The 24,803-nt window shown below is 49.1% G+C and overlaps 10 protein-coding genes across 10 annotated transcripts; 6 read left to right on the top strand and 4 right to left on the bottom strand.

Moving 5' to 3' along the window:
• Nucleotides 1-452: 452 nt before the first annotated feature.
• Nucleotides 453-1,971, top strand: BGZ61DRAFT_494982 (aldehyde dehydrogenase mitochondrial precursor; the record flags this gene model as incomplete). Its single annotated transcript, XM_046250818.1, has 3 exons — nt 453-870; nt 923-1,266; nt 1,375-1,971. The coding sequence occupies 3 exons, from the start codon at nt 453-455 to the stop codon at nt 1,969-1,971; spliced, it is 1,359 nt and encodes a 452-aa protein (XP_046102630.1).
• Nucleotides 1,972-2,217: 246 nt separating this feature from the next.
• BGZ61DRAFT_533801 (epoxide hydrolase) lies at nt 2,218-3,216 on the bottom strand (the record flags this gene model as incomplete). Its single annotated transcript, XM_046254058.1, has 1 exon — nt 2,218-3,216. The coding sequence occupies one exon, from the start codon at nt 3,214-3,216 to the stop codon at nt 2,218-2,220; it is 999 nt and encodes a 332-aa protein (XP_046102629.1).
• A 1,086-nt stretch (nt 3,217-4,302) lies between these two features.
• BGZ61DRAFT_533800 (FAD-binding domain-containing protein) lies at nt 4,303-6,937 on the top strand (the record flags this gene model as incomplete). Its single annotated transcript, XM_046254057.1, has 5 exons — nt 4,303-4,604; nt 4,654-4,925; nt 4,972-5,342; nt 5,392-6,137; nt 6,190-6,937. 5 exons carry the CDS (start codon nt 4,303-4,305, stop codon nt 6,935-6,937), a joined length of 2,439 nt encoding a protein of 812 aa, XP_046102628.1.
• Nucleotides 6,938-7,182: 245 nt separating this feature from the next.
• On the bottom strand, nt 7,183-9,131 carry BGZ61DRAFT_392857 (peptidase M24, structural domain-containing protein). Its single transcript, XM_046242859.1, has 4 exons — nt 8,952-9,131; nt 7,725-8,890; nt 7,586-7,672; nt 7,183-7,531 (listed from the first exon to the last, which is right to left on the bottom strand). Exons 1-4 carry the CDS (start codon nt 8,995-8,997, stop codon nt 7,475-7,477), a joined length of 1,356 nt encoding a protein of 451 aa, XP_046102627.1. The 5' UTR covers nt 8,998-9,131; the 3' UTR covers nt 7,183-7,474.
• Nucleotides 9,132-11,055: 1,924 nt separating this feature from the next.
• On the top strand, nt 11,056-11,961 carry BGZ61DRAFT_533798 (uncharacterized protein; the record flags this gene model as incomplete). The annotated part of the gene is made up of 1 exon (XM_046254056.1): nt 11,056-11,961. One exon carries the CDS (start codon nt 11,056-11,058, stop codon nt 11,959-11,961), a length of 906 nt encoding a protein of 301 aa, XP_046102626.1.
• A 536-nt stretch (nt 11,962-12,497) lies between these two features.
• Nucleotides 12,498-13,791, top strand: BGZ61DRAFT_454239 (uncharacterized protein). The gene has a single exon (XM_046246184.1). It carries the CDS (start codon nt 12,603-12,605, stop codon nt 13,527-13,529), a length of 927 nt encoding a protein of 308 aa, XP_046102625.1. The 5' UTR covers nt 12,498-12,602; the 3' UTR covers nt 13,530-13,791.
• A 287-nt stretch (nt 13,792-14,078) lies between these two features.
• BGZ61DRAFT_518993 (uncharacterized protein) lies at nt 14,079-15,252 on the top strand. The gene is made up of 4 exons (XM_046252380.1): nt 14,079-14,240; nt 14,299-14,385; nt 14,447-14,602; nt 14,657-15,252. The coding sequence occupies exons 1-4, from the start codon at nt 14,202-14,204 to the stop codon at nt 15,188-15,190; spliced, it is 816 nt and encodes a 271-aa protein (XP_046102624.1). The 5' UTR covers nt 14,079-14,201; the 3' UTR covers nt 15,191-15,252.
• Nucleotides 15,253-15,580: 328 nt separating this feature from the next.
• BGZ61DRAFT_454237 (quinone reductase) lies at nt 15,581-16,665 on the bottom strand. Its single transcript, XM_046246183.1, has one exon. The coding sequence runs from the start codon at nt 16,569-16,571 to the stop codon at nt 15,588-15,590; it is 984 nt and encodes a 327-aa protein (XP_046102623.1). The 5' UTR covers nt 16,572-16,665; the 3' UTR covers nt 15,581-15,587.
• A 2,286-nt stretch (nt 16,666-18,951) lies between these two features.
• Nucleotides 18,952-21,057, top strand: BGZ61DRAFT_354905 (uncharacterized protein; the record flags this gene model as incomplete). The annotated part of the gene is made up of 4 exons (XM_046240669.1): nt 18,952-19,541; nt 19,617-20,105; nt 20,181-20,500; nt 20,573-21,057. 4 exons carry the CDS (start codon nt 18,952-18,954, stop codon nt 21,055-21,057), a joined length of 1,884 nt encoding a protein of 627 aa, XP_046102622.1.
• Nucleotides 21,058-21,565: 508 nt separating this feature from the next.
• BGZ61DRAFT_51365 (uncharacterized protein) lies at nt 21,566-24,428 on the bottom strand. The gene is made up of 4 exons (XM_046252180.1): nt 23,740-24,428; nt 23,223-23,695; nt 22,105-23,168; nt 21,566-22,056 (listed from the first exon to the last, which is right to left on the bottom strand). Exons 1-4 carry the CDS (start codon nt 24,138-24,140, stop codon nt 21,793-21,795), a joined length of 2,202 nt encoding a protein of 733 aa, XP_046102621.1. The 5' UTR covers nt 24,141-24,428; the 3' UTR covers nt 21,566-21,792.
• Between the last annotated feature and the right edge of the window lie 375 nt (nt 24,429-24,803).

The following is a 24,803-nucleotide window of genomic DNA, read 5'->3' as shown; positions in this document are numbered from 1 at the left end:
GAATAGCTTGTGATTTGAGAAATTCAGTCCTGTAGCAGCAACTCGCCGGCATTTATTACGGTAACCAAGCCTTGTCGGCGTTGGCCGAGCTCTCGTCAATTGCCGTAGAGGTAGAGGCTCCACACGCCCGGCCGTCACCGACGTGGGGTTGCGAAGCGGTAGACGGGTCCGGAAGCTCTCCCGAAGCCTGAATACGACTAGTCTGGAGTTGAAACGAGATCTACAGGCAATGCATATCCGAACCGACATGTTGCGTTTGTCCAAGACTCGAAATTGTACAACTTTCGGCCCGGGCCGGGGTGCTAGTCGACCTCGGTAACCAAACAAGTCTAGCAAACGGAATTTAAATGTCTAATGAGAAACACACGTCAGTAGAGTGTTGCAATCATTATTAGGCGCTTTGACCTGACCAGCTTCCTGTTTAGCCGGAAATAAGATTGAACGACTTAGCAATGGCTTGTACTGGCCTGGACCCGAAATCTTACACCAAGTTGTTCTTGAACGGACAATACGTCACAGCGCAGAACGACGAAACCTATAGCCTCAAAAACCCCAAGGATAACACCATCGTCTGCGATAAAATCCCCATCGCTGGGCCTGCAGATGTCGAGGCGGCCGTTAAGCACGCTGAGGAGGCATTCCATGGACCATGGAGTCGATTTACAGCCATCCAGCGGACTGAGTGCCTACTAAAATTAGCCTCGCTGCTTGAGGAGGAGCTTATGTCAATTTTAACACTTGACTCACTCACATCTGGGATCCCAGTTTCGTTGGCCCCAGTTCGTGAGCGAAGTTATATCAGAAACTGTGTCCTGTATTACGCAGGGTGGACGGACAAGCAGAAAGGCGATTACTTCCCCGCTGATGATGGTGAGTGAATATTGGCAATAGCTGTTATTGGTAACTGACCACCCGGTATCAGGATTTGTAAAGTTGGTTCGGCATGAACCGCTTGGTGTCTGTGCTGCCATCAACCCTTTTAATGCACCCTTGGCATGCTTCTTTCTCAAGGCTGCACCGGCACTGGCGACTGGAAACGTCATGATTGTGAAGCCCAGTGAGAAAACACCACTGGGATCCTTGGCTGTCGCATCCCTATTTGAAAAGGCCGGCTTTCCTCCTGGAGTCATACAAGTTATTACAGGACCCGGATCTACTGGTGCTTTGCTTGCCGAGCATATGAGGATCCGCAAAATCAGCTTTACTGGCTCAATCGCAACGGGCAGAAGGATCCAAGAGGCTGCTGCCAGAAGTAACTTGAAACGAGTCACACTTGAGCTGGGAGGAAAGAGTCCGGCAGTCATTTTCGACGACGCCAACCTCGAAAACGCACTTACGTGGACAATAAACGCAGTCTTGACACGAAGTGGGCAGCTTTGTGTCGCTGCCACAAGAGTGTATGTCCAGAAGGGCATCGCAGATCAATTCATCAACGAATACAAGAAAAGGATGAAGGCAGCTGCGAATGACTTGGGAGATCCTCAAGATCCAGATGTTCGATTGGGGCCTATGGTTGACGAGGGACAGCTTGAGCGGGTAAAACAGATGGTGGAGCGAGGAAGATCTGAGGCTGAGCTGGTTGTCGGCGGTGTTCAGCATGGCGATACCGGGTGTTACATGGAGCCCACGGTATTTTTGAACCCAAAGGATGATGCCGAAATCTACCGCAACGAGATCTTTGGCCCGGTCAGCATCATCAAGACTTTCGAGACGGAGGAAGAGGTTTTGAAGCTGGCCAACGACACCGAGTACGGGCTGATGTCTGGAGTCTTCACCCGGGACATCACGCGAGCCCTGCGTATGTCTTCAGCACTGGAATCGGGAGTCGTTGGCATCAACTGTGTCAGCCTGCAAAACATGCAAGTGCCTTTCGGGGGCAAGAAGCAGAGTGGGGTTGGGCGGGAATTCGGTGAGTATGCGCTGAGGCTATTTACCGAGCCAAAGACGGTCCTTATCAACATGGCCGCGTAGCTATTATAGTCATAATGGAATAGAACCCCTTGAAGAGAATCTGGATCTTCATCTTCGCAAATAAATGTGCTTAAAATTGTAAGAGTTCGCTGTACAATGTGCAAGGTCAAGAAGGTCTCCAATTTATTGACATGTATCTTGGATTGTATCAATGTTATTCAAACAAATTTATAAGCTCGCCTTTACAGAATAGGTGTGCAAGATGAATGTATGCTTTGATTGAGATTCAGGTAGGAAAGATTTTAATTAAATACAAGCCTTGATCACAAAGTCTCTAATGTGTGATGCGATTTCATCCGGCTTCTCCATCGGCGACCAATGTGCACACTCAAGAACAACTTCCTTTAAATTAGGCACGAGACCTTGATCCTTCGCTGGACTCATCATTTCTGGCACACAGACGGCATCTTTAGTGCAAATGAAAAACAGTATTGGCACCTCGATCGCTAAGCTCTCCTTAGGAATAGCCGAGTCCGATATGGTCTGTATGTTGGAAGCAGTAGCTTTGTACATCTGCAAAGTTGAGCCAAAACCATCTGTGCTGAATTGCTGCATAAACTTGTCTTTCCATTCTGGCTGGCGGGCGTATGATTTCAACGGCACTTCCTTGCTGCCGAGTAAATACTCGCGCATAGCGTTTGGAACACAGAACAACTTCTTCATCCAATCTTCTTTATCGCCGTGCAACACCTGCCACATTTTGTCCAGATTCTCGTCTACTATCTTGGCAGCATCGGGTGCCGTGAAGAACTCCCAATACGAAAACTGTGGATAGCCCAAGGCCTTTTCCGTGAACTCATTTATGGAGGTCAGGTCGAATGGTTGATTTGATGGCACCATGTACCCGGTATTGAGGAGGACCACGCCGCTGAATAGTTCTCGGTGGTGAAGATAGGTGCGCTGGGCGAGTGCGCTACCCCAATCGTGTCCGATGATGATTGTGGATTTAGCGTCCTCGTTATTGAGGATATCTACAAGGTCGTCGGCTTGACCTTTGTACGCATACAGATTTGTGTCTTCTGGTTTGTCGGTACCCGCATATCCCAAGCAATCAGGAATAATTATTTTGTTTGGTAGGTCGCAAAGTGAGGCGATCACACTTGACCATAGATGCGCCGAATCGGGAAAGCCGTGAATAAAAAACAAGGCGGGATGCTGCTTGGTAGATTCACCCGAAGGTGACACGAAGTATCTGTACTTGAGCGAACGCTGTGTGACGAGCTCTTTTCGCTGGAAGGTGTCCATGGTGAAAACTGGTGATTATCTAAAGAAATATCGAGACGGCGCGAAGGTATGATTTCAGACCAATGGAGGATCCGCAGAAAAGAATTTGTTATGATACGCGCCTCAAAAAAGACCGACAATTCCCCTGCTTCGAATCGTTCTCTTGTTTATAGATTAAAGGAGCAATTTCTTTGCCTAGGGCTGCTTCTCTCTCGGAAGATCGGTTTGTATCACACCGGTTAAGTCGGACCGGGAGCCTGAAACAGTGAAACGCCAGACCGAGAGCCTGAACTGTCGGCCACGTCTCCAGATCCTAGCCCAATGTGTTGAGGATTTCCGATCAGCCAACGGTGGCACAGTTAAGCACGACCTCCCTGCAATTGCCGAACTAAATTACAGCATTCCGAATAGCACAGCACCTGTAAATTGAATGACTACTCGTGAAGCTACGAATTGGCGCGTTCAAGGCCAGCGCACTAGTGCATAATCGGTCGGGCCGCAATTCCGGTTCTTCGGGTTGTTACTTCGGATATCCTTACCGTTGTACAAGGGGGGCCTCAAAAGCGGCTCCCCTTGGATTCGTGTGAAGGAAGAAGGAATCACACCGGGGTGGTGTCGATTCTGAGGCCCCTCTTGTACAACGTAACATCAGTCGAAACCCGAATCCATCCTCACCGGTCCTTCGAGGCGTATGCCGACCCTTGCAGCTCTTGTCGGAACCCGAATGGTTATCAAATCCTTTCATCTATGCGTACAACTTCAAACCGATTCGGGTCATCCGACCGGGCTGTTGAGGCCACCCCATAGGCCCTTCGAGGCGTGAGGCCGGCCCTCGGAGCCCTAGTAGGAACCCGGATGGTTACCAAGTCAATTTATCTGTCGGTGGAACTCCGAACCGATTCGGGGTTATCCGAGCTGGCTTTTGCGGCTATCCCCATCGAGCCTTTGAGGCGTGAGGCTGCGGATTGACTCGATTAAGCATTCCCGATCTAACTTTCCGATTCGAGTTGGAAATATAAGCCAACACGTCCTACTTTAGTTGCGTAACTGTTACTCCTTGATCTGTGTTTCTTACTCAGACATTCATTCGCAACAGCTACAAACAAAATGGACGCCAAAAGCGATTTCAAGGTTGTGATTGGAGGCGGCAGCATCACCGGTCTTACCGTGGCCAACATGCTGCAGCTGTACGATATCGATTTCGTCGTGCTCGAGTCATATCCGGATATTGCGCCCCAGGTGGGCGCAAGTATTGGCATATTGCCACATGGGAACCGGATATTAGACCAACTCGGCTTGTACCAGAAGGTTCTGGATCTATGTCCCCCTTTGGACTCATTCCACTTTCGTGATGAGACGGGCAACATAATTTGCGAATTCCGAGGCATGGACCAGTCGATGAGGGAGAGGTAAGGCTACTACATGGGATCGAGACGACATAAAATCTAAACTCTCTAGGCACGGTTATCCAATCGCATTCTTGGATCGTCAAATGGTGCTTCAAGTGCTATACGACAACATCCGTGACAAAACCAAAATTCTCACAAAGAAACACGTCCAAAAGGTCGACATGACTGATGACGGCGTGGTGGTGAAGACTTCTGACGGCTCTTCCTACAAAGGCGACATCCTCATTGGGGCCGATGGAATCCACAGCTCTGTGAGAGGAGAAATGTTGAGGATTGCGAATGAAATTTCGCCTGGGTGGATTCCATCCGATGAGCCCGTTTGTGAGTTCAGGCATCTCTCATACCGATCTGTATTAACCTGTTTCAGCGGTCCCTTGCGATTATGGATGTGTTTTCGGAATTTCCAACAATTGCAAGGGCATTGAGCCCGGTGCGTCGAACTCGGTGTTTAAGAAGCATGAGTCTTACATCGTCAACGGTGGTCCGGAGGGTCGCGTCTACTGGTTCTATTTCTTCAAGCTGGCGCGGCGAGCCTACGGCGACGACATTCCAACCTACACTAAACAAGACGAGGAGAAGCTACTCGCGCAGCGAGAAAATGACAACATCACGCCGAATCTCAAGTTCAAGGAACTTATAGATCGTAGGGTTACGACGGCTTTGGTGCCTTTGCAGGAATACGTCTTTCGACAGTGGTATTTCAAGCGTATCATCACCATAGGTGACGCCGCACACAAGGTACGCATACCATGCTCTGTAGACACCAGGCAACGCTGACAATCCGCAGTTCCATCCAATCGGTGGTCATGGTGGCAATGCTTGTTTCGAATCAGCAGCAGTTCTTGTCAACGCCCTTCGTAAAGTGCTTGCGAAATCTCGAGGCGGCAAGCCAACACTGGAACAGATTGAACATGTGTTTGCTACGACTCAAAAGGTTCGCCAGGAACGGGCGACCACCCTCAAAGAACACTCGCACGAACAACAGCGAACTGAGTCAATCGACACGCCGTTCCATCAGCTCGCGGCCTTCTATCTGTTGCCGATGACTGACAAGGAGGACGTCACCTTTAATTTCTCCCGCAACATGCCGCTCGCTGAAAAGCTGGACAATCCGAAATTGAGCCCTGTCTCGAGACTCGTGCCTTACAAAGACGAGCTTCTAAGCAGCCCACAGCCCCGAGGTGTCAAGAAGTGGTACTTTATGGGATTCTACTTGCTAATTGCCGCCATCGTTTACTATGGCATGTGGGTCTGGTCTGCCCATTACGGCCTTGGAGATCATTTGGAGGCTGTGCTGAAGACTGGGGGGTTCACGTTCGATCCGGCTTTCACCCTCAAGCGCAACTATATTGGTATCAAGCCAATCGATGACTATTTGGTGTTCTTGGCAGCAGTATTCATGCCAGGTTTGAATAATTGGGATCAGGACTTCAGGGTCTTGCAATTGTATTTCCTGGGAATGCTCATCCAACCCATTGCGGTGTGGACTGTTGAAGCATATCGCAAACGCAACATGCTGACGCCAGTATCACTGTGGGTATCCTTCTTTGCTCATGGCTCAACTTATTGGCTTACTTGCTTTCAGAATTACGATCTGGTTCACACTTTTCCAGTCGGCCGGCATTGGCATCTACATGCCAATCTACTACGCCGTCTATACGTACATTTCTGAGGCGGAAACGTACTGGTGGCCACTCAACCGAGAAGTTCAGATTCAATTTGCTTCATCACTCCTACCGGCCGTTCTGATCGGCTACACGCTTCCAACAATTCTCATGTTCATACCGTGGAATAGCCCCAACACAGTACAAAACCTTGAGTCTCTTTGGCAAGTGTCCCCAATGCTTGTCCCGCTCATGTGCGGGATTCTTGGGCACCTTTATACCAGGAGACATAGCCTCGTTCAGACCCCCAAGAAAGCCAACCAGCTTTTCCCTGACGTTCCACATCTCAACATGGTTTACGTTGTTACTGGTGTGCTTGGTCTAGTGCTACATGTCTACTGCGTTGCCAAGATCACGTTGTCCCCCAATATCAGCTTGGCGTCAGTCTTCTGGCCTGACTTTACTGGACAATCAAAGTCATTTGGCCAAGGTCTTATCGCTCTCTTCTTGGCAGACTTCTGGGGCTTCCACATTGCCACCTACGCTTGGCTGTGCATGGCTGTTTGGGATTTAAAGCGAATGGGCAGGACAGCAGTCAACGTTGGCAATGCTTCAACCATCATCGCTTTAAGCAGCCTCATTATCGGCCCCGGTGCTACTATGTCAGCGGTTTGGTATTGGAGAGAGAACGCCCTAGCCAGGACCTGTTTCACTCAAGGCCTGAACTAACTGCATGCTCTGGCACTTCGGAGGTATGGGCAGCACATATTTCAAGGTTTAATATGTCCGAGATATCTCTATCTTAAACCTAAGCAAGAAGTTATCAACAGGTTCATCAATCCTACTACCTTTCTCCGTTGTGGCGAGGAGCTGGTGTTATGTAATTGACTTGCTATGTCGGGTCTCGTCAGAGAAATGTTTATCATGCCACCCAAGAGATTCCATAGCATTCACAAGCACAGAGGGTCTCGGGGTAGTGACAATACACGAATAAGATTCTCAGAGTCTGCATTCTGCAAGCGAGTCTGAGTAGATAACTATGTAATGACGGTGTGGTTGCTCCGCTGAAATGAGTCGTAGAGAATACTTAACAATCTTGTGTGTTTAGAAAGAATGTAATGACAGTGAGGTTCCTTCTCTGGAAGGAGGCGAAGAGAATACTTCATTGACTCGTGGGTGCCAGATATGTTTCAATCTGTATAGCACGGGAAACCACGATCCCCGAGCTCTTGATATGCCATGACCGCTCAAAAAGTCCTAGCCTACTCAGTAGTCGTCTCCACGACTGATGACCTCCTTCACAGTAGGTCTGAGCAAGATCGTCTGGTATTCTTCATTAATACGGGATATTCCAAGGCTACCAAGACAGGCACTTACATGTTCAAATTGGGCCGTGTATGACCCTTTCTTATCAACCAAAGGAGGATAATCTTCAACAATGCCGGATTTCACGAGATTGTGGAGCTACCCAATTGTTAGTCACTAATATCCATGTTTTCTGACTGGGATGGCATACACCAAGCAGATACTTCTCCTGTCCAATTCTGTCCAAATAGCGTCGACAGAACGGAATGGTGCTGAAATTCTTCTGGATCGTGTTCAACAGGGATCTGGCCGAAGACAGACGCAAGTCCATCTTGGGCGCATCCTTGCGGAGGGCGTAATGCGAGGTTTCACCCTCGTCCCAAACCCGGCCGGTGCCAGTGCTGCCAAATGTTTCAATGGCAAAGACATCGCCCTCTTCCATCTTGGTCATGTCGTCCGTCTTTATAAGGGGGACGCTCTTTGTGCCATGGATGCTGTACGGTAAGATGGTATGCCCGGCTAGGCCGCGAATCGGCTTGATCGGATGTGTAGTTCCGTTGATCTCGCACTCGTAGCTTTCCATAGCCTCCTGGATGAGGCCACCTAACTCGCCGAGGCGAACATCAATCCCGGCTTCGCGGACACCAGTATTTGTCGCGTCCTTTACGGCTGCGAGCAGGTTGTCATATGTAGGATCAAACGCCATGGTGAAGGCGCTGTCCACGATGCGACCATTCACGTGGACGCCAATGTCAACCTTCATGACGTTGTTTTGCTGAAGCACCGTTTTGTTACCGGCATTTGGGCTGAAATGTGCGGCAATTTCGTCGAGGTTCAAGCCAGTTGGGAATCCCATTCCGGCGACAATCGCGTCGCCTTCGGATAAGCCATCGTGTCCGACTAGACGACGTACACTATCCTCGATGCCGTTGGCAATTTCAGTGAGGGTTTGGCCTGGCTTGATATTCTTCTGTGCCCACTGACGAACCTGGCGATGCGTTTCAGCGGCCTGGCGGTAATCGGAGAGGAAGTCGCTGTTGATGTTATCCAAATGGCGCTTCTCTTCGTCGGTGGTGCGATATGCATTCTCGTTCTGGTATTCAACCTCTTCGCCCTTGGGGTAGCTGTTGTTTGGAAACAGTTGGGACATGAGGACGGAGGGAGGATCGGTCTGCACAGTCAGACCCTTTCTCTTCTTCTTCTTGTTCTTCTTTTTGTTCTTCTTCTTCTTGGCACCACCTTCACCAGCGACAGCACTGGCATCAATGACATGTTCGTCAGGGTCGTCATCTGATTCCCCGCCAGGGTTTTCTGCGGCCGAGCCGTTCGCGGTTCCGTTAGCATGGGCGGAGCCGTTCGCCTTTCCAGATTGATCGGCTATTCAAGCGTCTATTAGTCCCTGTCGCTTTCTAATTCCTTCAAGAGACAAATGGCGCACCGCTGGACTTGTTCGCCTCATCCATGGGGACTTCCTTGGCAGCCATTTTGACGACAGGAGAGGTCTGTTGGAGTTTGGTGCAATCAGTAGTCAGTCTTGGCGTTAGCTACTGCACAGCCAGAATTCACAGAAGCTGAGTGATGATCAGTGATGAATGAACTGAATCCAACGATGTTGATTGAGAGAGATACGAGAGCATGCATAAACAGCTGATTGTTGCTGTTAAGTACCGACCCATGGTCACGTGTCGCCATGTAGTGCAAAGGGCGTGGTGTTATCTCAAGGGCGTGACGTTTTCAGTGATGCGTCGACGTGGGCATCGAGCCCACAAGTCTAGAAGAAATTTTGCAAAAAAGTGTCATAAGTATATTGCATTAATTTAAGCTCAGTCATGTGGGATGGCGGTGTAATTAAGCTCGCGCTCAACTGCCCTATCGGTTGTTCAAATGCTTCCATTCCAGCATCACACACTTTACATCGGATTTCATCAATTTGATGAGCCGGCTCGTGCTTCATGGGAATGCTCCAACAAAATTGGCTAAACAGAAAGAAGACAAGATTGTCAATGATCTCAAATTAGTCGAGTATCTACGGAAACGATCCCAAGCCGTGGCAAGTTACAAGAAGCAAGGTTATACATCCTAATCGGAGCCCGGTTTCTGAACTTTTCAAGTCAGACCGGACTCGAATTGGACGATACTTTTATGCATCGAATTGCCACCGAAGAAGTGCTGGACTTAGCCGGAGCGAAATATCTGGGGCCTACCCAGATATTACACGATCCCCCCGCCGAGAACCGTGGTATCATCACCTTAGTGCCATGTTGGAGGCGGGAAGAGACTACCTTAGGAAACGGTCTCATCCTTCTCAGTAATTATTACCAAATTTGTTTTTATCTTACTTTGGTATCGTAAAATTGTTCTCCTCTCCAATCATTCTCTAGATCGGTAGAAATATCTATCTCCTTCAAGGATGGGCAAGTTGCTAGGAACACCAGTGACTCCGACGACTATGACTATATACCTACCTTGTCGGACTTATACTAGAGCCCGACACTCCGGACTATTCCAAGCCGAAGGAGGTGGAAATTTTCGACGCCAGGTGAGATCAAGATAGAATGAATGGACATGCACTTCAGGACCACTCAATTACTGCTCCCAACACCCCACCAAACACCCCACCTGGTCGATATCGACGGTACGGAGTCAAACTAAGCTACAACCATTCGCCCCCTTCCAAGTGAGCAAATTTTGGGTATCAAGACGAAATGACACAAGAGCGAAGCATAGTTCGGTGTTTAGAGATCACCTTATGTTGGGCCCTCTTTGTTGTGGAGAGAAAACTGGACGATGCCGATGTCGTGAAAGAAATTAGATCGAACGCTGGAACAAGAACACTGAACCAGACCCATATCAAGACAAAGATTGCCCTGAAGGCTGGGTAAGAGAACTTAAGAGCTTGAAAATAAAAAGGACCACATCGACAAGTACAATTGATATCAAGACATAAACAAGTTAGATTGACATCAAGATGTTAGACTTAGACACAAAAAAGCAAGATTAAGAACTAAACCAATAAACCAGAGCCAATACTGGTGGTCCGAGCGCCCCGACTTGTGAGCCTTCTTTGTCTTCCATGGATACGGAGCGAACTGCCACTGATTTCCATACACATTTTAAGAAGTTCCTGGTCGTCAAAGAAGAACGTGTGAACACTTCGCAAAGGAGTATAAACAACGACCGGTAGTTTAAGAGCCTCTGCTTGCGACCCTCTTTGTCTATAGTTGATAACAGATCCAAACAGCGCGGGAGAAATCAGAACTGGCCACTGATTTCGACGAACACCTTTTCATCCACTGTACTCAAATGATTCCTCACGTGCAATGTCTAATTTCTATAAAGTCTGCTTCAAACTAGCTCTAGAAAATAGGATCACACCACGAACAACAAAAGCAACGCAACAACAGCAGACTTTTCAGGCCGCCCCCCCAGCAAAGCGAACCACTCCCCAAGACTAACAGCAGAGTCTCCAGAATAAAGTCAACCTCTGAGAGTCAACCACCTCCTTCATCTTCCTGGAAAAAGTCTGCCAACTGAGTGCCAAAATGGCTGAGGAAATGCGCATGGAAAACCGGGTGCGGGAGGATATGGAGCCAGAAGTGCCCAGATACTGGAGTGTCAAGGCGTGGCTCTCTGCTCTCCTGGATGAATTCCACAAACTGAGCGATACGTTTTTGTGGCCATCTAAGCTACTTGCATTTTTCTACGCCCTCTTAGAAGGAATTTCCCTTCTTGCAGCACTGGCACTTCGAACCAAACACCTTGGGGGGTGGTACCTTTGCCTCGCCGTTTTGGTTTTTCTTCTTTACCCCCTTTTGTCAAACAAGCACCTACTCTGGATTGCTCTCACTCTTACGAGCTCGGCAGTCATCTACATTGGACTCAAGGTTGTGAAGTACGTAAGAACCTATCTTAAAAGATGGTACTTGAACTTCGCAATCATTACTGCGGTATCTTCCGCTCTGGCCGCTCACATCTTCACACCGTACCTTGTATTCGGAGACAAAGTGTTTTTCGGATTTACTTGCGCTATCCTTGTTACACCGCTGGTCCACTTTTGGGTGGTAATTTCCAAGGATATCTTACGGTTTGTTCGAAATACTGCCGCAAATATCTTTCGGTTGTCTAGACAACTTGCCAGATTCGCATGGGGTCTACTAGGGGATCTGAGCAGGATCATCTGCAAGGTCCATACTGGCCTACTGGGACTCGGTTTCATCCTCTTTTTCTCGCTGGCAGTGTGGTATTATATCTTTCAGTACTTTTACAGCGAAAAGTATCCCCTTTTCACATACATCGGACGATTTCTTTACGAATACACCAGGGTCGCGCGCTTTACTTACCGGCAAATCAAGTTCACGAGCAAATTAGCTTGGACCTCTGAGAGAACGATTGAGAGAGTGGTATCTTACAATGTTTGGAAGTGGAGATCTTGGATGGAGAACTATTAAAATGGCAAGTTTATTAGCACAAAAGAAATGGAGGCAAGTGGATTGGACCAAGGTGTCAACTCTTCCAAGGCCAATCAGGGGGTGATGTGTCGACGGAGGTCTCTGCAGCAGACAAGATCATCATCAGCCCCTTTCAACTTCGGCAGTACGATGGGGAAAAACCCCTTTAGCCAGTTATAGCTAGTCGTTCTTTTATCTTTTCCTTTGTTTGAGTTATCGACTGGGTATTTTGGTCTGCCTAAACCTTGCTATTAGTCTCTTTTGTTTTAGTTAATAAACTACTAGTTCATCCTTATAGGTAAATTGCTACTAAATTTTTCACTGCTTTACAATTTCTTTCATTTTCTACTTGAAAAGACAAACTGTAGAAGTTGCCAAGTCCATTTCCACGATCTAGCGGGGCCAGCAAGTTGAGAGTGATAGTGGTATGGACAGACCCTTGTTGAGATTCTGCCATATTTGACCGCCGTCCTTCGAAGCGGTCATGTATAAAACACGTTCGACCAACACTCTGTACTCCAGAACGTTTTTCATCTCCAGACACTATTTTCTATCTCACTTCCCCTTTAGAATGATACCATTCGGTCCACAAGCTGTCCATCGTTTTTTTTTTTTTTAAAAAAACCGACCATCTTGTCAATATGGTCCGAACAAAGACGCGGGCCCGAACTTTCTCAGAATGTTACCCGAACGGTCCCCCCAACATTCGCTTGCCACTGGCAGTCCAACAAATCAACAATAACCTCATCTTCAAGGACCACGCCGGCAGACCAGCCTTGATGTCATGGTGGAGCTTGGGAGTCAAGCGTGCATTGCCTCCCCTCGCCTCCTGGGTCTTCTACATGGTCCATCCGGGTGTGCCAAATGACTTCGACGGCTGTGAATTTCGCGATAGCCTTGAGAATGCCCACAGTTTAGCTCAAGTCCATGATCGGGACCATCGGTACGAGTTCTTCTTTCTTCCTGGCGCCACACCCGAAGAATGCCACGCGCACTACCTTGGAGAGATGGAGGCTCGCGGTACCATGTGGCGCCAAATCCGCAAGGTCAAGCGAGCCGTCAAGAATATGAAGCAGGGCAAAGAGCCGGAGGATAATTCCGCGCAAGAGTCCACCTTTATTCAAGTGTCCACTTCTGTTGAAGATCCCAGTCCTGAGGAAGAGTCATCTTTTGATGAAGAGTCCGCCTCTGATGAAGACACTAATGCGGACAATCAACTTCCTGGCTTGGTCTGGCCGAAATGCGATCGGGATGTTGAAGATATCTGGTATCGCGGCTGGTTCTTCATATATCCAGACGTAGAAGTCAGGTTCAAAGGTGCCGCCGGCGAAGTTCACGATGTCTACCTTGTCACGTTCGACCCTATTCCTCAGGACTGGTATGAGGAAGAGGGTGCCACATTCGACCCAATGGAGCATCCTATTTGTTCAAAACGGATGGAGGCCTTGGGCCCTGAGTCTGAAAGTATGCTTTCCTATTGGATGTCACGGAGCAACCGTTCACATTGGGTGAAGGAGGCTGATAGAGCAACGGAAAATGCTGTGAAGCTAGGCTGGGAGCGTTGGTGATGTCGGAAGACAATGGCTTGAGTTGTGTGTAACGATCCGGCTGGACCAACATGGTTGCACCAAGGTGGATGTATAGGGTAGCTTGGGATGTGGATTGTATCATCAAGTGGGATTAGGACGTCGCCAATTGCGTCGATAGCTATGGAGCTTAAGGCGTCCTGGTCTACCGTATCAACTCGGTAAATTCGTACTGAATTTCTTCTCCACTAAGCCCACAAATCCCATAGCTTAAGTTGAATGATTCGCTATAGTCGTCCCGATAACTGCTAGCGGACCGATAAGCCACTTTAAATGGGGGAGAAATTCAGTACGAATTTACCGAGTTGATACTGTAGTGTTAAGTGTGTGGATATAGTGCCAGCGAAGACTAGCCCGCGTGCAGATTCATCAACCCGCGCGGAGATCAACCCGCGCGGAGATCAAACCGCGGGGAATTTAATCACGCGTGGGTTCCCCGCCTCTCAAGGGGAACCTAGTCGATCCATTGCTCCATGAAATCGATGATGTTTCTCCACTGTGGATTTGTCATCACGAAGTTGTTAAATACGCAAGGACTGAGCTTCTAGAGACAAGCGTCGTGCCCGTATCCATCTCGACAATAATATACCTGGCCCAAGTACAGGTTACTTCACTACTCCTTTCGGCACGGCGATACAAGATCCAATCTTAACCATGGAATCTCAATCTTTGACCGGACGAACTGCGCTGATTGTGAGGCACCCACCGTCCCTGGAATACGCAGTAATATGCTGATCATCGGATTTACCAGACCGGCGCCTCTATGGGCATTGGCCAGGCTATTGCCATAAAGCTTGCTAAGCATGGCGTAAACGTCGCTCTCGTGTCCAGAAGCAAGGTATATACATTTTTGTAAAATTGTGTGCCATGAACAGATGGAAATTGACGTTGCGCGAAAGGACAAACTCGAAGCTACCCGGGTCGCGATCCTAGAAAAAGGGTACCAAGTTAAGATTGGAGTGTACGCGGTGGACATACAGAACCACAGCGATGTCGACAAGGCAGTGGCGCAAGCAATTTCGGACCTTGGACAGATTGATATTCTCGTCAACAATGTGAGTCTTTTCTTGAATCCAGGCAAATATGCCCTCTGGACTAACTCTTGCCAGGCTGGTCTCGCTCTTGGGGCTCCTGCGAGGTTCTGGGAGCTTCCGATAGAGCTTGTGCAGCAAATGTCTGGCACCAACATCAACGGTGTCATGTTCACCACTCATTCGGTAATCAACCGCAGCATGTGGCCTCGCAAGAAGGGTACCATCATCAATGTTTCTTCTGTGACGGGTCTAGAATGCCCCCCATTTAATGGTGAGGCTGTGTACCACGCAAGCAAGGCATTTCTAGAGGGATTTAGCAACAGCTTGCGAATGGAGACTTCTGAGTCCGACATTCGAGTTCTTACCCTGCGTCCTGGCTGTGTTGATACACACTTCCACCTGCAACGCGTCCAGTACGACAAGGAGGCCATGGATGAGTTTTTTAAAGGATACGAACCACTGATCGCCGAGGACTTGGCCAACTCGGTTATCTACATGCTGAGGGCACCAGAAAGAATCTCCATCAAGGCTTTGGACTGTGTTCCTACAGCTCAGAGAGCGTTGACCCGCTTCGATCGAGAATGGAACTCCCGTCGGGAAAATGAGTAGAAATCCTCTTTGTCGTGTCGTGGAGCAGTAGAGAAATAAATGACAAAGCGTCGATACTCGAGCTAAATCATCTGTCCCTTCAACGAGTCTTTTAGTGTAGTATTTACAGGTCCTGCTCCTGGGTCGTTACGGTCAATCTCAATGTCAAAGTGACCAGGCTGCTTCTGATGAATATCGGAAGGTATTACAAGGGAAGCTAGATGTTCCTTAGATTTCCACTTGCATCTAGCGTGGCTTTCTTTGACTTGGTGTCAAGGGTGGCCTTCGATATAGAATACCTCGACTACGAGACCCTTCCCGTTTTCGCCGTTAGATAAGTTCAAATTTTTCCACCGCGAAAACGGAAAGGACACCATAGCACAAAATAACAATAGAAAAAATATTTTTCAAGCCTAACTCACTCCCCTTCCCCGGTTAGAACAACAATTTTCCCACCAGCAGTATTTTCCTCCATTACTCGATGTGCCGCAGCAATGTCCTTGAGCTGAAAGGTTTTCCCAACTTTAACCTTCAAGCTCCCTGCCGCGATAGTCTTGGCCAATTCATCTAATGGCGTTGCCATGAAATCGCCAGACCCTCCCGCATAGGCCGTCAAGCACACCGCTGATGGGATAAATTCCATCGGGTTGATGTTGCTCAGCGTCCACTTATTTCCGACTATACCTGTCATGCAGACGATTCCCCCCTCCTTTGCACAGAGCAATGAATCGCGCAATGTTTCGGTTCCCACCATTTCCAGAACTTTGTCAAAGGGTTCTTTGATCTTCTGAGATATGCCGCCGTCATCGGCGACCGTGTCGTCCGCCCCGTGTTCACGCAGCATTTGGTCACGGTCGGCCCTGCGGCTTGTTGATGTTACGAAGGCACCGTGTGATTTGGCAATCGCAGCTGCAGCTAATCCTACTGACGTGGTGCCGCCGCGGATGAGCAAGCGTTCGCCCTTTTTGAGGCGGAGTGACTTGAAGAGCGAACCGTACGCTGTTTGTAGCATCTCTGGCAAGGCACCGAGGACACTCCAGGGCAGTTTCGTAGAGATAACCTGGGCTTGCTGAACCGGAACGCAGGTGTATTCCGCGTAGCTTCCGTCAAATGCCCTTCCCATCCCGCCCATTGCAGTCGCGACGATGCTTCCTTTCTCAAACTCCCCGCCTGGCGCTTCTTCAACCAATCCAACCGCTTCGATCCCTAGCACACGAGGAAAGCGAACATCGGGAGAATGACCCTGACGAGTGAATAGTTCAGACCGATTGAGTCCAAAGGCCTTGACGCGGATAAGGACTTGCCCGCGGCTTGGCTGCGGAATTGGAATCCTTTCCAGTTTTAAATTGTCGGGACCTCCAGCTTCGTGAAGAACAACGGCTTCCATAGTGCCTGCTGCCATCGCGCCGCTTATGCCCCGGAGCCCGAAAATGACAATGGGAGAATAAGTATGCCTCTAGAAATAAATCGTGAGGAGAAGCTGACCGATTGGAATTCCGGCAGCTGTGCGAATTCTTTTGTATCTCATTTAGTGAAATGTTTGCTGAAGGAAGGGAATTCTGGCCGGATCTCGGCAATACCTGTGACGCAGTCATGAGGTCAAGAACCACAAGAAGCAGGGATCAGTGAGTAAATTACAGCCTAAAGCGCTTCTTCCCCGGATGACGCGGACGAGTGTTGCAGTGCCCTATTCCCCTCTTCACATGTTAATCAGCTGTAGGTTTGGGCGCCCTACAAGTGCTACAACTCGACAGTCCATGCTGGAATAGGAGGCCAAAAACACGAATTCAAGATGAGGCACCGGGCCTGGAAACTAAGTTAGCTCCGGCAGCAGAGGTGGGGGAGGGCTCAGGACGCGGTCAAACCTCCGAGTCATCCGTCGCCTGTCAGCGTGTCAGCCGAAGTGGACTCCCAAAGAACTCCAGCACATTGTTTTCGACGGAATATGACCTTCATTGCCTATATCGAGAAGGACGATTGGCTTAAGGAAGCCGTCGATATGTGATCCTATAACTGCTACCGGCCATTGCGGGAAGTAAGCAGGGTTCATGGTATTTTGGACTTGACCTCACTATTCCAACCGCCTCGACTTAGGACCAACAGGGATTGGGCAGGCATTACGGGCGTAAAGCATCTACGAAATAAGTACGATCGGAAGGCCGGCACATAGTAATTTGCCACTATGTGTTTACATAAGATCACGGCAATGGGCTGGAAGGGGGTATACTGTTTCTCGACTATGTTGCTGCACAGCGAAGCCTGGGGGATCGCGTAGATCGTAATATTATGGACACCTATAAGAGATGAAACTGCTGCACAACCGCGAGAAAATGACAGCGGGGGTGCCCGGAGACCCTGAGAATTGTCCGACGTTGCGGCTCTGCTATCTCGATTCAGAGGGGAAATACCACAAAGCGTCAGCTCTTGGTGGGGGGGGGGGGGGGGGGGGGGGCCTAGCCAGGTGTAAGTATCTTGGAAAGGCCCATGTATATGCCAGGGAGTCCAACCACCTTATGAAGTCGGACAGGCATATGTATGCTCAGCTGCCCTGAAGAGCAGGATCAATCTAGTGACGCTGAAAGATTGGCGCCTAACCAAGTGAGAAGCAGAGACATGAATGAGCCTCGTGTATGTGGTGGAACAAGGCTTGCATTAGGGTCCATGACTATCGGCCCTTCATTCGCGAGACACCGCATGAGGGGCAGTTGCACTTTCAATGCAGTCATCCTCATTCTAGCGAACTTGTGGATACAAGAGGTAGCCACTTGCATCTAAAGAGTTGCTAGATTCTTCTTGATTCTCCTTCGATTTTGCATACACGTGTCTCCAGGTATAGATTCTCAAGACCAAACCTCAAGCTAATACAAAGAGGTTGTGCTCCCCAGCCATCCTTTAGATATGGTCCCTTGATTCTGGTCGATACATCATGCAGTCTCCAATCGCTACCGCGGCACTAGTACAAGTCGGCTGCTTCTCGAGATGGGGTTTATGTTGTACACAAAACTTCTCGCTCCATCGGCCCGATGAATGTACACCATCTTTCCATCCGTCACACCTAACAGCGCCATGTATTACTTCGGAAAGGAGGTGGCGTATTCATAGCCAACGTACCACAGCATATTTTTGGTGATGCCTGCATGAAAACTGACCTACCATCAACATACTAAGCGCGCTTACTGCTGGAGTGGTCACAAATAACCCCTTACTGTCCCCGATCGATCATTCCGCGATCTGATGAGTTTCTATGTCAAGTCCACTCCTTACTCTACTGCCTGCTTTTCTCTTCACTGCTGCCATCGACCAACCAAAATCTTCGCAATCCTTTTCTTCAACACCAAAATCTCCATCGCAACCCAACGCAAGGAGCAATCATGTGCCACAACAACGATCTCGAATCGTCAAATCCCAAGCCTCTTGATCCGGGCAGAGATGCACAGGAGCAAAAGGTATTCATGCCTTTTAACTGCATCTTGCTTTCTAATTCTAACCACTCATAGAGCGTCGAAGATGAAGAGTTGCAAGAAAATGCGCTGTTGATCCGGCCGTCTCTAACATCCGAGTTGCATAAAGAACCCATAACTTGTCGTCTTCGACTCCACTCGGAAGCCGAATCTCGGGCATCGACATTGCCTGAAGAAATTACGCCCATAGAAGCAGCCACCTCCAGCATTGGAGCCGAATCCGTCTACGACAGTACTGATACGGTCCGACATTCATACGAAGCTGTGCCCACAAATGCTACCGAAAATGGGCCAACGTTGCATCGATCCTTGGCGGCCTACATGGAGAGGCTAAATGGTGTCGAGCCCTCAAAGGTCGTCTGTAGTGGGAGAAAAAAGTCGGCTCTACGCCGCTTCGCACTGATTCATCTACCGTCAATCACGATTACCTTGGTCTTACTCTCATTCTACACATCAAACTTACAATGGGCAGAACCTACAAATGAACAGCTAAATGCCCTCCAATTTGCAGCTAAGGCACATGAAGCTTCGGTGCTGGTTTCTCTTACGGACATCCTCCTGCATAGGATATGCTACGGCCTCATTGAAGATGGCGGCATTCCCCTCGGCTTCATTTCTTCACCGTTTCACCTTGGCTCCCCGATTCAGTATTTAGTGAGTTGGGAGTTATGGGGAGTCTTGCTAAAGCCAGCGGCGAATCGCCTGCTGCACCAAATGACGGGTATCTTGATCATCTTAATCTCTCTACTTGCCATAAGTTTGGGACCTCTTTCAGCAATCATAATGATTCCACGCCAAGGGTGGTCATTTTTTGACAGCGATTGGAACACCTGGTGCGTTAATGGCCTGGCTTTCGAGACAAATCTCGACTCTCGACATGCCTGGAATGCATTAGGGACCATCCAGCTAGGGTCTAAATCCAGTCCAACTTTGCTGTTGGAAAATTTTGTTCCTCTCATTCACAACATCATTTCTCGGCCTGAAAGGGACTATGGGTACGGCACTACGGATGTCTTTCTCGGAAACATTACACACTCCGCTTTTTACTTTTACAACCTCGAGTGGCGATACATATCGCTTTTCGCGGACTTTGCCCCTACACAGCCGGACGTTTTGATCACCGCGACGTGTCCCATGGATTTAGTGGCTATGTCACTTCACAATTACGTCTGTTCATTCCAGTCAAATACAACGGAGTGGCTTGTGAGGTCCGCTCAGAAGAGGGCGGATTCTCCTGATTTGTTGAAGTGGAAACAGCCTTCTGTGTCTGTATCTTGTTCCGATGCACAGATGGACAAAGGAACTGCGGCGTTCAAATTTAACTCCAAGGTTCTAAATGACACAATTTCTCTAAATGTCAAAAATACTTCTCCTCTTAAAGACCTGAATGAGGTCGAGACTCCGCCAGGCCCTGTAAGCTATAGATTTCTGAACATCAACCATATCACAAGTCAGCCAATCAGCGCCAGCATTCTGTTCGCAACGCGTGTTAACGAGAGCATGCAACTCAATGAAGGGAGCAATCCCATGTGGAATCCCGTCAACCCAAGCGTCTTAAAACTCAGTCTTTGTATTATTTCGGCTCACTGGGTTCAGGCGGACATCTGGATTGAGAAAAAGGCGAATGTCATCCAAAGCCACTTGGATCTTCCGATCGATGATGGGTTTGAACGTTCGAATGGGTCTTTATCAACAGGAGACCTCATTCGGATGGGAGATGGATGGTTCACTGGCATAGACTTTCCAGACATCACGCCATCAAACTCTGCATATCAGCAAATACTCCGATTCTGCGGCAACAATCATGGATTTTTTGAAAACTGCCTCCCGATGTCCCTTGCAGCTCACCTTGCCGACGCACTATCGGGGAGTCACAGCAGGGAAGTGGACTCTTGTGATAGTCAAAATGAACAGAAAGTTAAGTCCTTCCACGACAAACTAGCGCCTTATTCAGCCTACACGGAAGCGGTTCATATCAACGAAAAAGATCCCCAGAATTATACGATTATTCACAATACTGTGTATAACAAGCCATTCATGTACAATTTTCTAAATAGCCGCGCTATACCTTGTGCGTTCGCCATTCTTATCCTGCATATCATCATTGTTCTCGTTCATATAGCAACAATTCTTTTATCTTCTCATCCATGGCACAGCTCCAGCTGGGGTAGCGTTGGGCAGATGCTAATACTTGCATTGCGTTCAACATCTCCCAGTAGCTTAGGGAAGGTGGGTGGAGGCGTTGAGAGTTCTCAAACATGGACAGCAACCGCAAGGGTGAGGGCGGTGGGTGAGAATCAACAGTTGGAAATTGTATTGGGGGACAGTGATGGGACAGAAGAAGAAGGTCAATGCAGACAACAAATTAAGGATGCAAGTGCCAGGAAGGATAAACAGGGTGTCAGAGCAGGAATTCACTATAGCTGAGGCTCGATTTAAGCAGAATAAATAACATTAAATTTGCCTAAATGCTCTGAATTCTCCGTTGCCTAGTTACCAATCAAGAAAACTAGCTGCTGTCACAATTAGTAGATAAGATCAGAATGACGATTATGAAAGCCCTTTATTTCCTATCAAGCCAAGGGCTAGGGGTCGGTCTTACTGATGAAGATGAGGGCAGCCTCCAGCAGCCTCCGGGGCCGAGGTCCAAGGGCTTAAGACCGCCGTCCAGATTCCTGCCACCCGGTCTGGAAACTATTCCAGATGTCTCACGAGGATCCCAAAATAGGAGAGCTAGAGGACTCGTATGCAAGTTGGTTGAGAATTCAATCACTGGCTATATCATTTTATTACGATTAGTTAATTGAACAGTAGGGACACTTTTAGTACAGACTATGGATTTTGACACTTGAGTTTGGCTTCTTACGGGGAAAGATACCTAGCATAGACAAGGCGAGAGATACCATACGTATAAGTCCAGCAACGGAATGAGGTGGTGAAGTGATCCGGTGCCAGCTACGTAGAGGGTTGGGCTCACGGATAGGTTAACGCACCTCATGAAACGTCACTATAATCAAGGAAGGAAACAAAGGTGCCTAGACTCTCCGTGGAAGATGCATTTGGTACAGGCTGAGCCGGAGTGATAACTGTTCGAGATCGCCGAGGAAATGAAGAAGACTAACATAAGAAATCTTAAAAGAAAAATGAAAACAAACTAGTATTTCATGATCTATCTGACGGTGCAACTTTCTTCGATTGCTCTGGACCTGGGTTCCTGCCATTCCGATAAAATCTGTTCAGCTGGCTGAAGCTGATGGGCTCTTTAGTCGGTACCGAGTACCGTAGGGTCTTGCTGTCCATCCCAAGAGCATATTGGACGGCATCCACCCAGTCGGAAACGTGACCTCTCCGAACTGTGACCACGACGAACCGTGTGGGCGTGGCAGAAATGGCTGGTTGCAGTTCTGGCGATCCGGTAAATGTGGTCTAAGAAGTCAGTATATCGTTCGCATGTCCAAGGCTAAGATGACTTACCTCTTGAAGGAATGCGTGCACGCTCTGGTCCGATCCGCCGAGTTTGATGCGTGACGGACACCATAGCGTTTTCCGAACTCCTCCGTCGGACTTCTCATTCACGGGTATCGCTCCGACAATTCCCATTCGTTCCAAAAACTCCATTGCCTGTTTCCGGTCTCCGGACGTGTCTTTGTAGCATATCCACCACGGAATCGTGATGCAGACAACCAGCTGCTTGTAGGAAAAGGACCCAACTCTCTTCTGCAGCTCACCTCCCACCTGCACTAGCTCTTTGAATCGGGCCGAGACGTGAGGTTCCTTGATATCTTCGAGGTTCCAGTGCAAAAGGAAGTTGGGGTTGCTTAACGATAGGTTTCGGCCGTGGCGCAGCGGATAAGAGTGTAGATATCGAGGCGGTTCTGTCACGATGGACATCGTTCTGACAAGGGCTCCCTTGGTCCAGGTGTCGGAATCAACGGGGAAGTGTCGGGTATGCCACAGGAAAAGGTCCTTTGGAACAGTAATGGCAATCAGAATTCCGCAGAGATAACGGTGCGTGTCGCAGAATTGAGCCACCCAATTGCTCCCGTCGACCTCGAGGACACCCAACTCCAAGCCGGTTTTGCCGAGAGACCCGCCAACAATCTGAGAGAATGACTTGGTGAATGGCCTGGTGTCCTTTTCAATGATAGCCTTTGATATGCTGTCGACACCAATAAATGAAGGGTACTTTAGGACCAGGGCCTCGCTTTCTCGATCGCTGACAATGGGGGACATCGGATGGGTTTCGGGGAGCGCTGTAAGGAAAGTTTCGATTGTAGATGTTGCGTCAATAGTGTGAGTGCCGTTGAGTGCCATTTCTGTCAACGGCGCAACGATGGTGCTGCCATCACCATCATGTATTTCGCGTGACTCGACCGCATGCGATTGGTGATAGGACAGCCGTCGAGGGGAGTCTCTCGTTTGGTCGAATTGCCGCCACTCGTTGGCAGAGTTTGTGGAGTCGACGGACTTGCGCAGTTCAGAGTTCGAGTGGAACCTGTGTCCGGTTTGAGTGCTGTTACTAGCCATCCTCTGTTTCTCTGAAGGAGCTTCTATGTCAGCATGCGTCTTTCGGAGAATAGTATACACACTACCTTTGGCAGGGCCCTCGGTGGCCAATTTCGCTTCGAGATCATGGAAATCTTGCAGGAACTTCCAAAAGTCCTCCTTTGTCTGGTCGAATAGCGTCGTGAGGTGCCCTCGACTTTGCGTTGAGTCGTGGGCCGAGATATCAAACTTGTTGAGGTTGTTCAGGTGAAGCCCCATCTCCTCCATGCCTGTGGCAATGCACTTGGCTTTTTCCATCATCTGTGAATGCCAAGACTGTTGTTGCTCAGTGGGCTCTGGAGCCGGAGTTTGTAGACGCTGGCGTTCTGGGACGTCTGGCGAATGGCCCCAGGTCTGCTGGTTGGGAGACCCATGTTGGAAATTCGGCTCTCCCTCCTTCCAACGGTTGCTGAGTTGAACCTTTGGCGCATCTCTCAAAATGGCACCGACACGGAGGTCCATAGGCTGAGGGTCAAGATATGTTCCTCGCATAGTACCCTCTGAATAGGTCGGCACAACCCTGCACAATGTTAGATCAAGCATGATTAAAATGGGTCTCCTTACGTTGTTTCTGTCATCCACCTTTCCACATCACCACGCTGCTCTTGAAGTGACCGTCGAAGCGTGTACAACTCATCTCTGGCCCAAGAACTCTTCTCTGGGTCCATGGATCGCTTGGAGATCTCAAGATGGATGTTGATGTCAAACAGTGTCGTAGCGTATTTGCCGAAGAGGTTTTGGCCTTCATGGAGTTTGTTCTCCAGACCACTGCCTGGTATTTGCACCTGGCTGATGTGCTCCAGGAGCCTCATCCACTCGGCAACTTCATCATGCAACTCCTTGGGCGTGTCCAGAGTCACGCTGCCAGTCACGTGGTCCTCGAGAGTCTTGTACAGGATGGATGTGGATTCGATGAGCCGAGGAATGCCCAGCTCAGTGATGCTATTCCCATTCATGGCTTCCATGTCTCAACCAGAGTGAGAACCAATCCTCAAGTTTCCCCCTCGATGCCTCCTGTTTTGTTGACTCACTTCGGCTGCTCGATGATCCCACCGGGGTCTGTGGCTAAGGCATTCGTGCAGATCTACTAGGGCGATGCGAACCCAACGCGATCCACATGGTGGAGGATCGCCAACCAGTCATCTGCGAACTTGACAGCGCCGGAACAAGCGGTGAAGTGCGCTGTTGTCTCGGCGATACACGTCAACGCGAACGTGGCAACCAGTCGCATGCCCAATGTTACCTTGAGATTTCCATAGTGGGTTTAAGCGGCGGCAAAATGGAGCCACCGCAGAATACGTGGCACGCCTCAAGTCTCGGCCCACTCGACGAGAGCTTAGAAATACGGAACGGGATAACGTCTTACCGAATGCTCGGGTCGATATGCGTTGTATGGCATAAAGACAGATAGCTTTATACCGGTGGTGTGGAGGCAGTCCATGCCCAGAAAGGTTAGACGAAGCGAGCTGGCGCTTGGAAGAACCGAACGTAACCGATGTTCACGTCAGCGTGGACGAAGCTGGATTCATTGTTCAGTAGGAAAGCTCGACAATATCGACGCCTAATTCTATCACGAGCATGGCTCATGAAATGGCACAGCAAGTTGAGGGTCGGCTTAAGTAGCAGGG

This window comes from Ilyonectria robusta, assembly GCF_021365365.1.
Source record: "Ilyonectria robusta strain PMI_751 chromosome Unknown BGZ61scaffold_13, whole genome shotgun sequence".
In the NCBI taxonomy this organism is placed as follows: domain Eukaryota; kingdom Fungi; phylum Ascomycota; class Sordariomycetes; order Hypocreales; family Nectriaceae; genus Ilyonectria; species Ilyonectria robusta.
Note: the sequence above shows the minus strand (reverse complement) of the source record. Positions and strands in the feature narration are given on the sequence as shown.

Excerpts from the sequence above, each read along its gene's own strand:
- BGZ61DRAFT_392857 (XM_046242859.1), bottom strand. The coding sequence starts at position 8,997 with ATGGCTGCCAAGGAAGTCCCCATGGATGAGGCGAACAAGTCCAGCG. Across the intron at positions 8,891-8,951 it reads TGAGGCGAACAAGTCCAGCG|CCGATCAATCTGGAAAGGCG; the intron begins GTGCGCCATTTG and ends ACGCTTGAATAG. Across the intron at positions 7,532-7,585 it reads ACACGGCCCAATTTGAACAT|ACGATCTTGCTCAGACCTAC; the intron begins GTAAGTGCCTGT and ends GAAGAATACCAG.
- BGZ61DRAFT_454239 (XM_046246184.1), top strand. The coding sequence starts at position 12,603 with ATGGTCCGAACAAAGACGCGGGCCCGAACTTTCTCAGAATGTTACCCG.
- BGZ61DRAFT_518993 (XM_046252380.1), top strand. The coding sequence starts at position 14,202 with ATGGAATCTCAATCTTTGACCGGACGAACTGCGCTGATT. Across the intron at positions 14,241-14,298 it reads CCGGACGAACTGCGCTGATT|ACCGGCGCCTCTATGGGCAT; the intron begins GTGAGGCACCCA and ends CGGATTTACCAG. Across the intron at positions 14,386-14,446 it reads CTCTCGTGTCCAGAAGCAAG|GACAAACTCGAAGCTACCCG; the intron begins GTATATACATTT and ends GTTGCGCGAAAG.
- BGZ61DRAFT_454237 (XM_046246183.1), bottom strand. The coding sequence starts at position 16,571 with ATGGCAGCAGGCACTATGGAAGCCGTTGTTCTTCACGAAGCTGGAGGT.
- BGZ61DRAFT_51365 (XM_046252180.1), bottom strand. The coding sequence starts at position 24,140 with ATGGAAGCCATGAATGGGAATAGCATCACTGAGCTGGGCATTCCTCGG. Across the intron at positions 23,169-23,222 it reads CACCGAGGGCCCTGCCAAAG|AGAAACAGAGGATGGCTAGT; the intron begins GTAGTGTGTATA and ends AAGCTCCTTCAG. Across the intron at positions 22,057-22,104 it reads TGCACGCATTCCTTCAAGAG|ACCACATTTACCGGATCGCC; the intron begins GTAAGTCATCTT and ends CTGACTTCTTAG.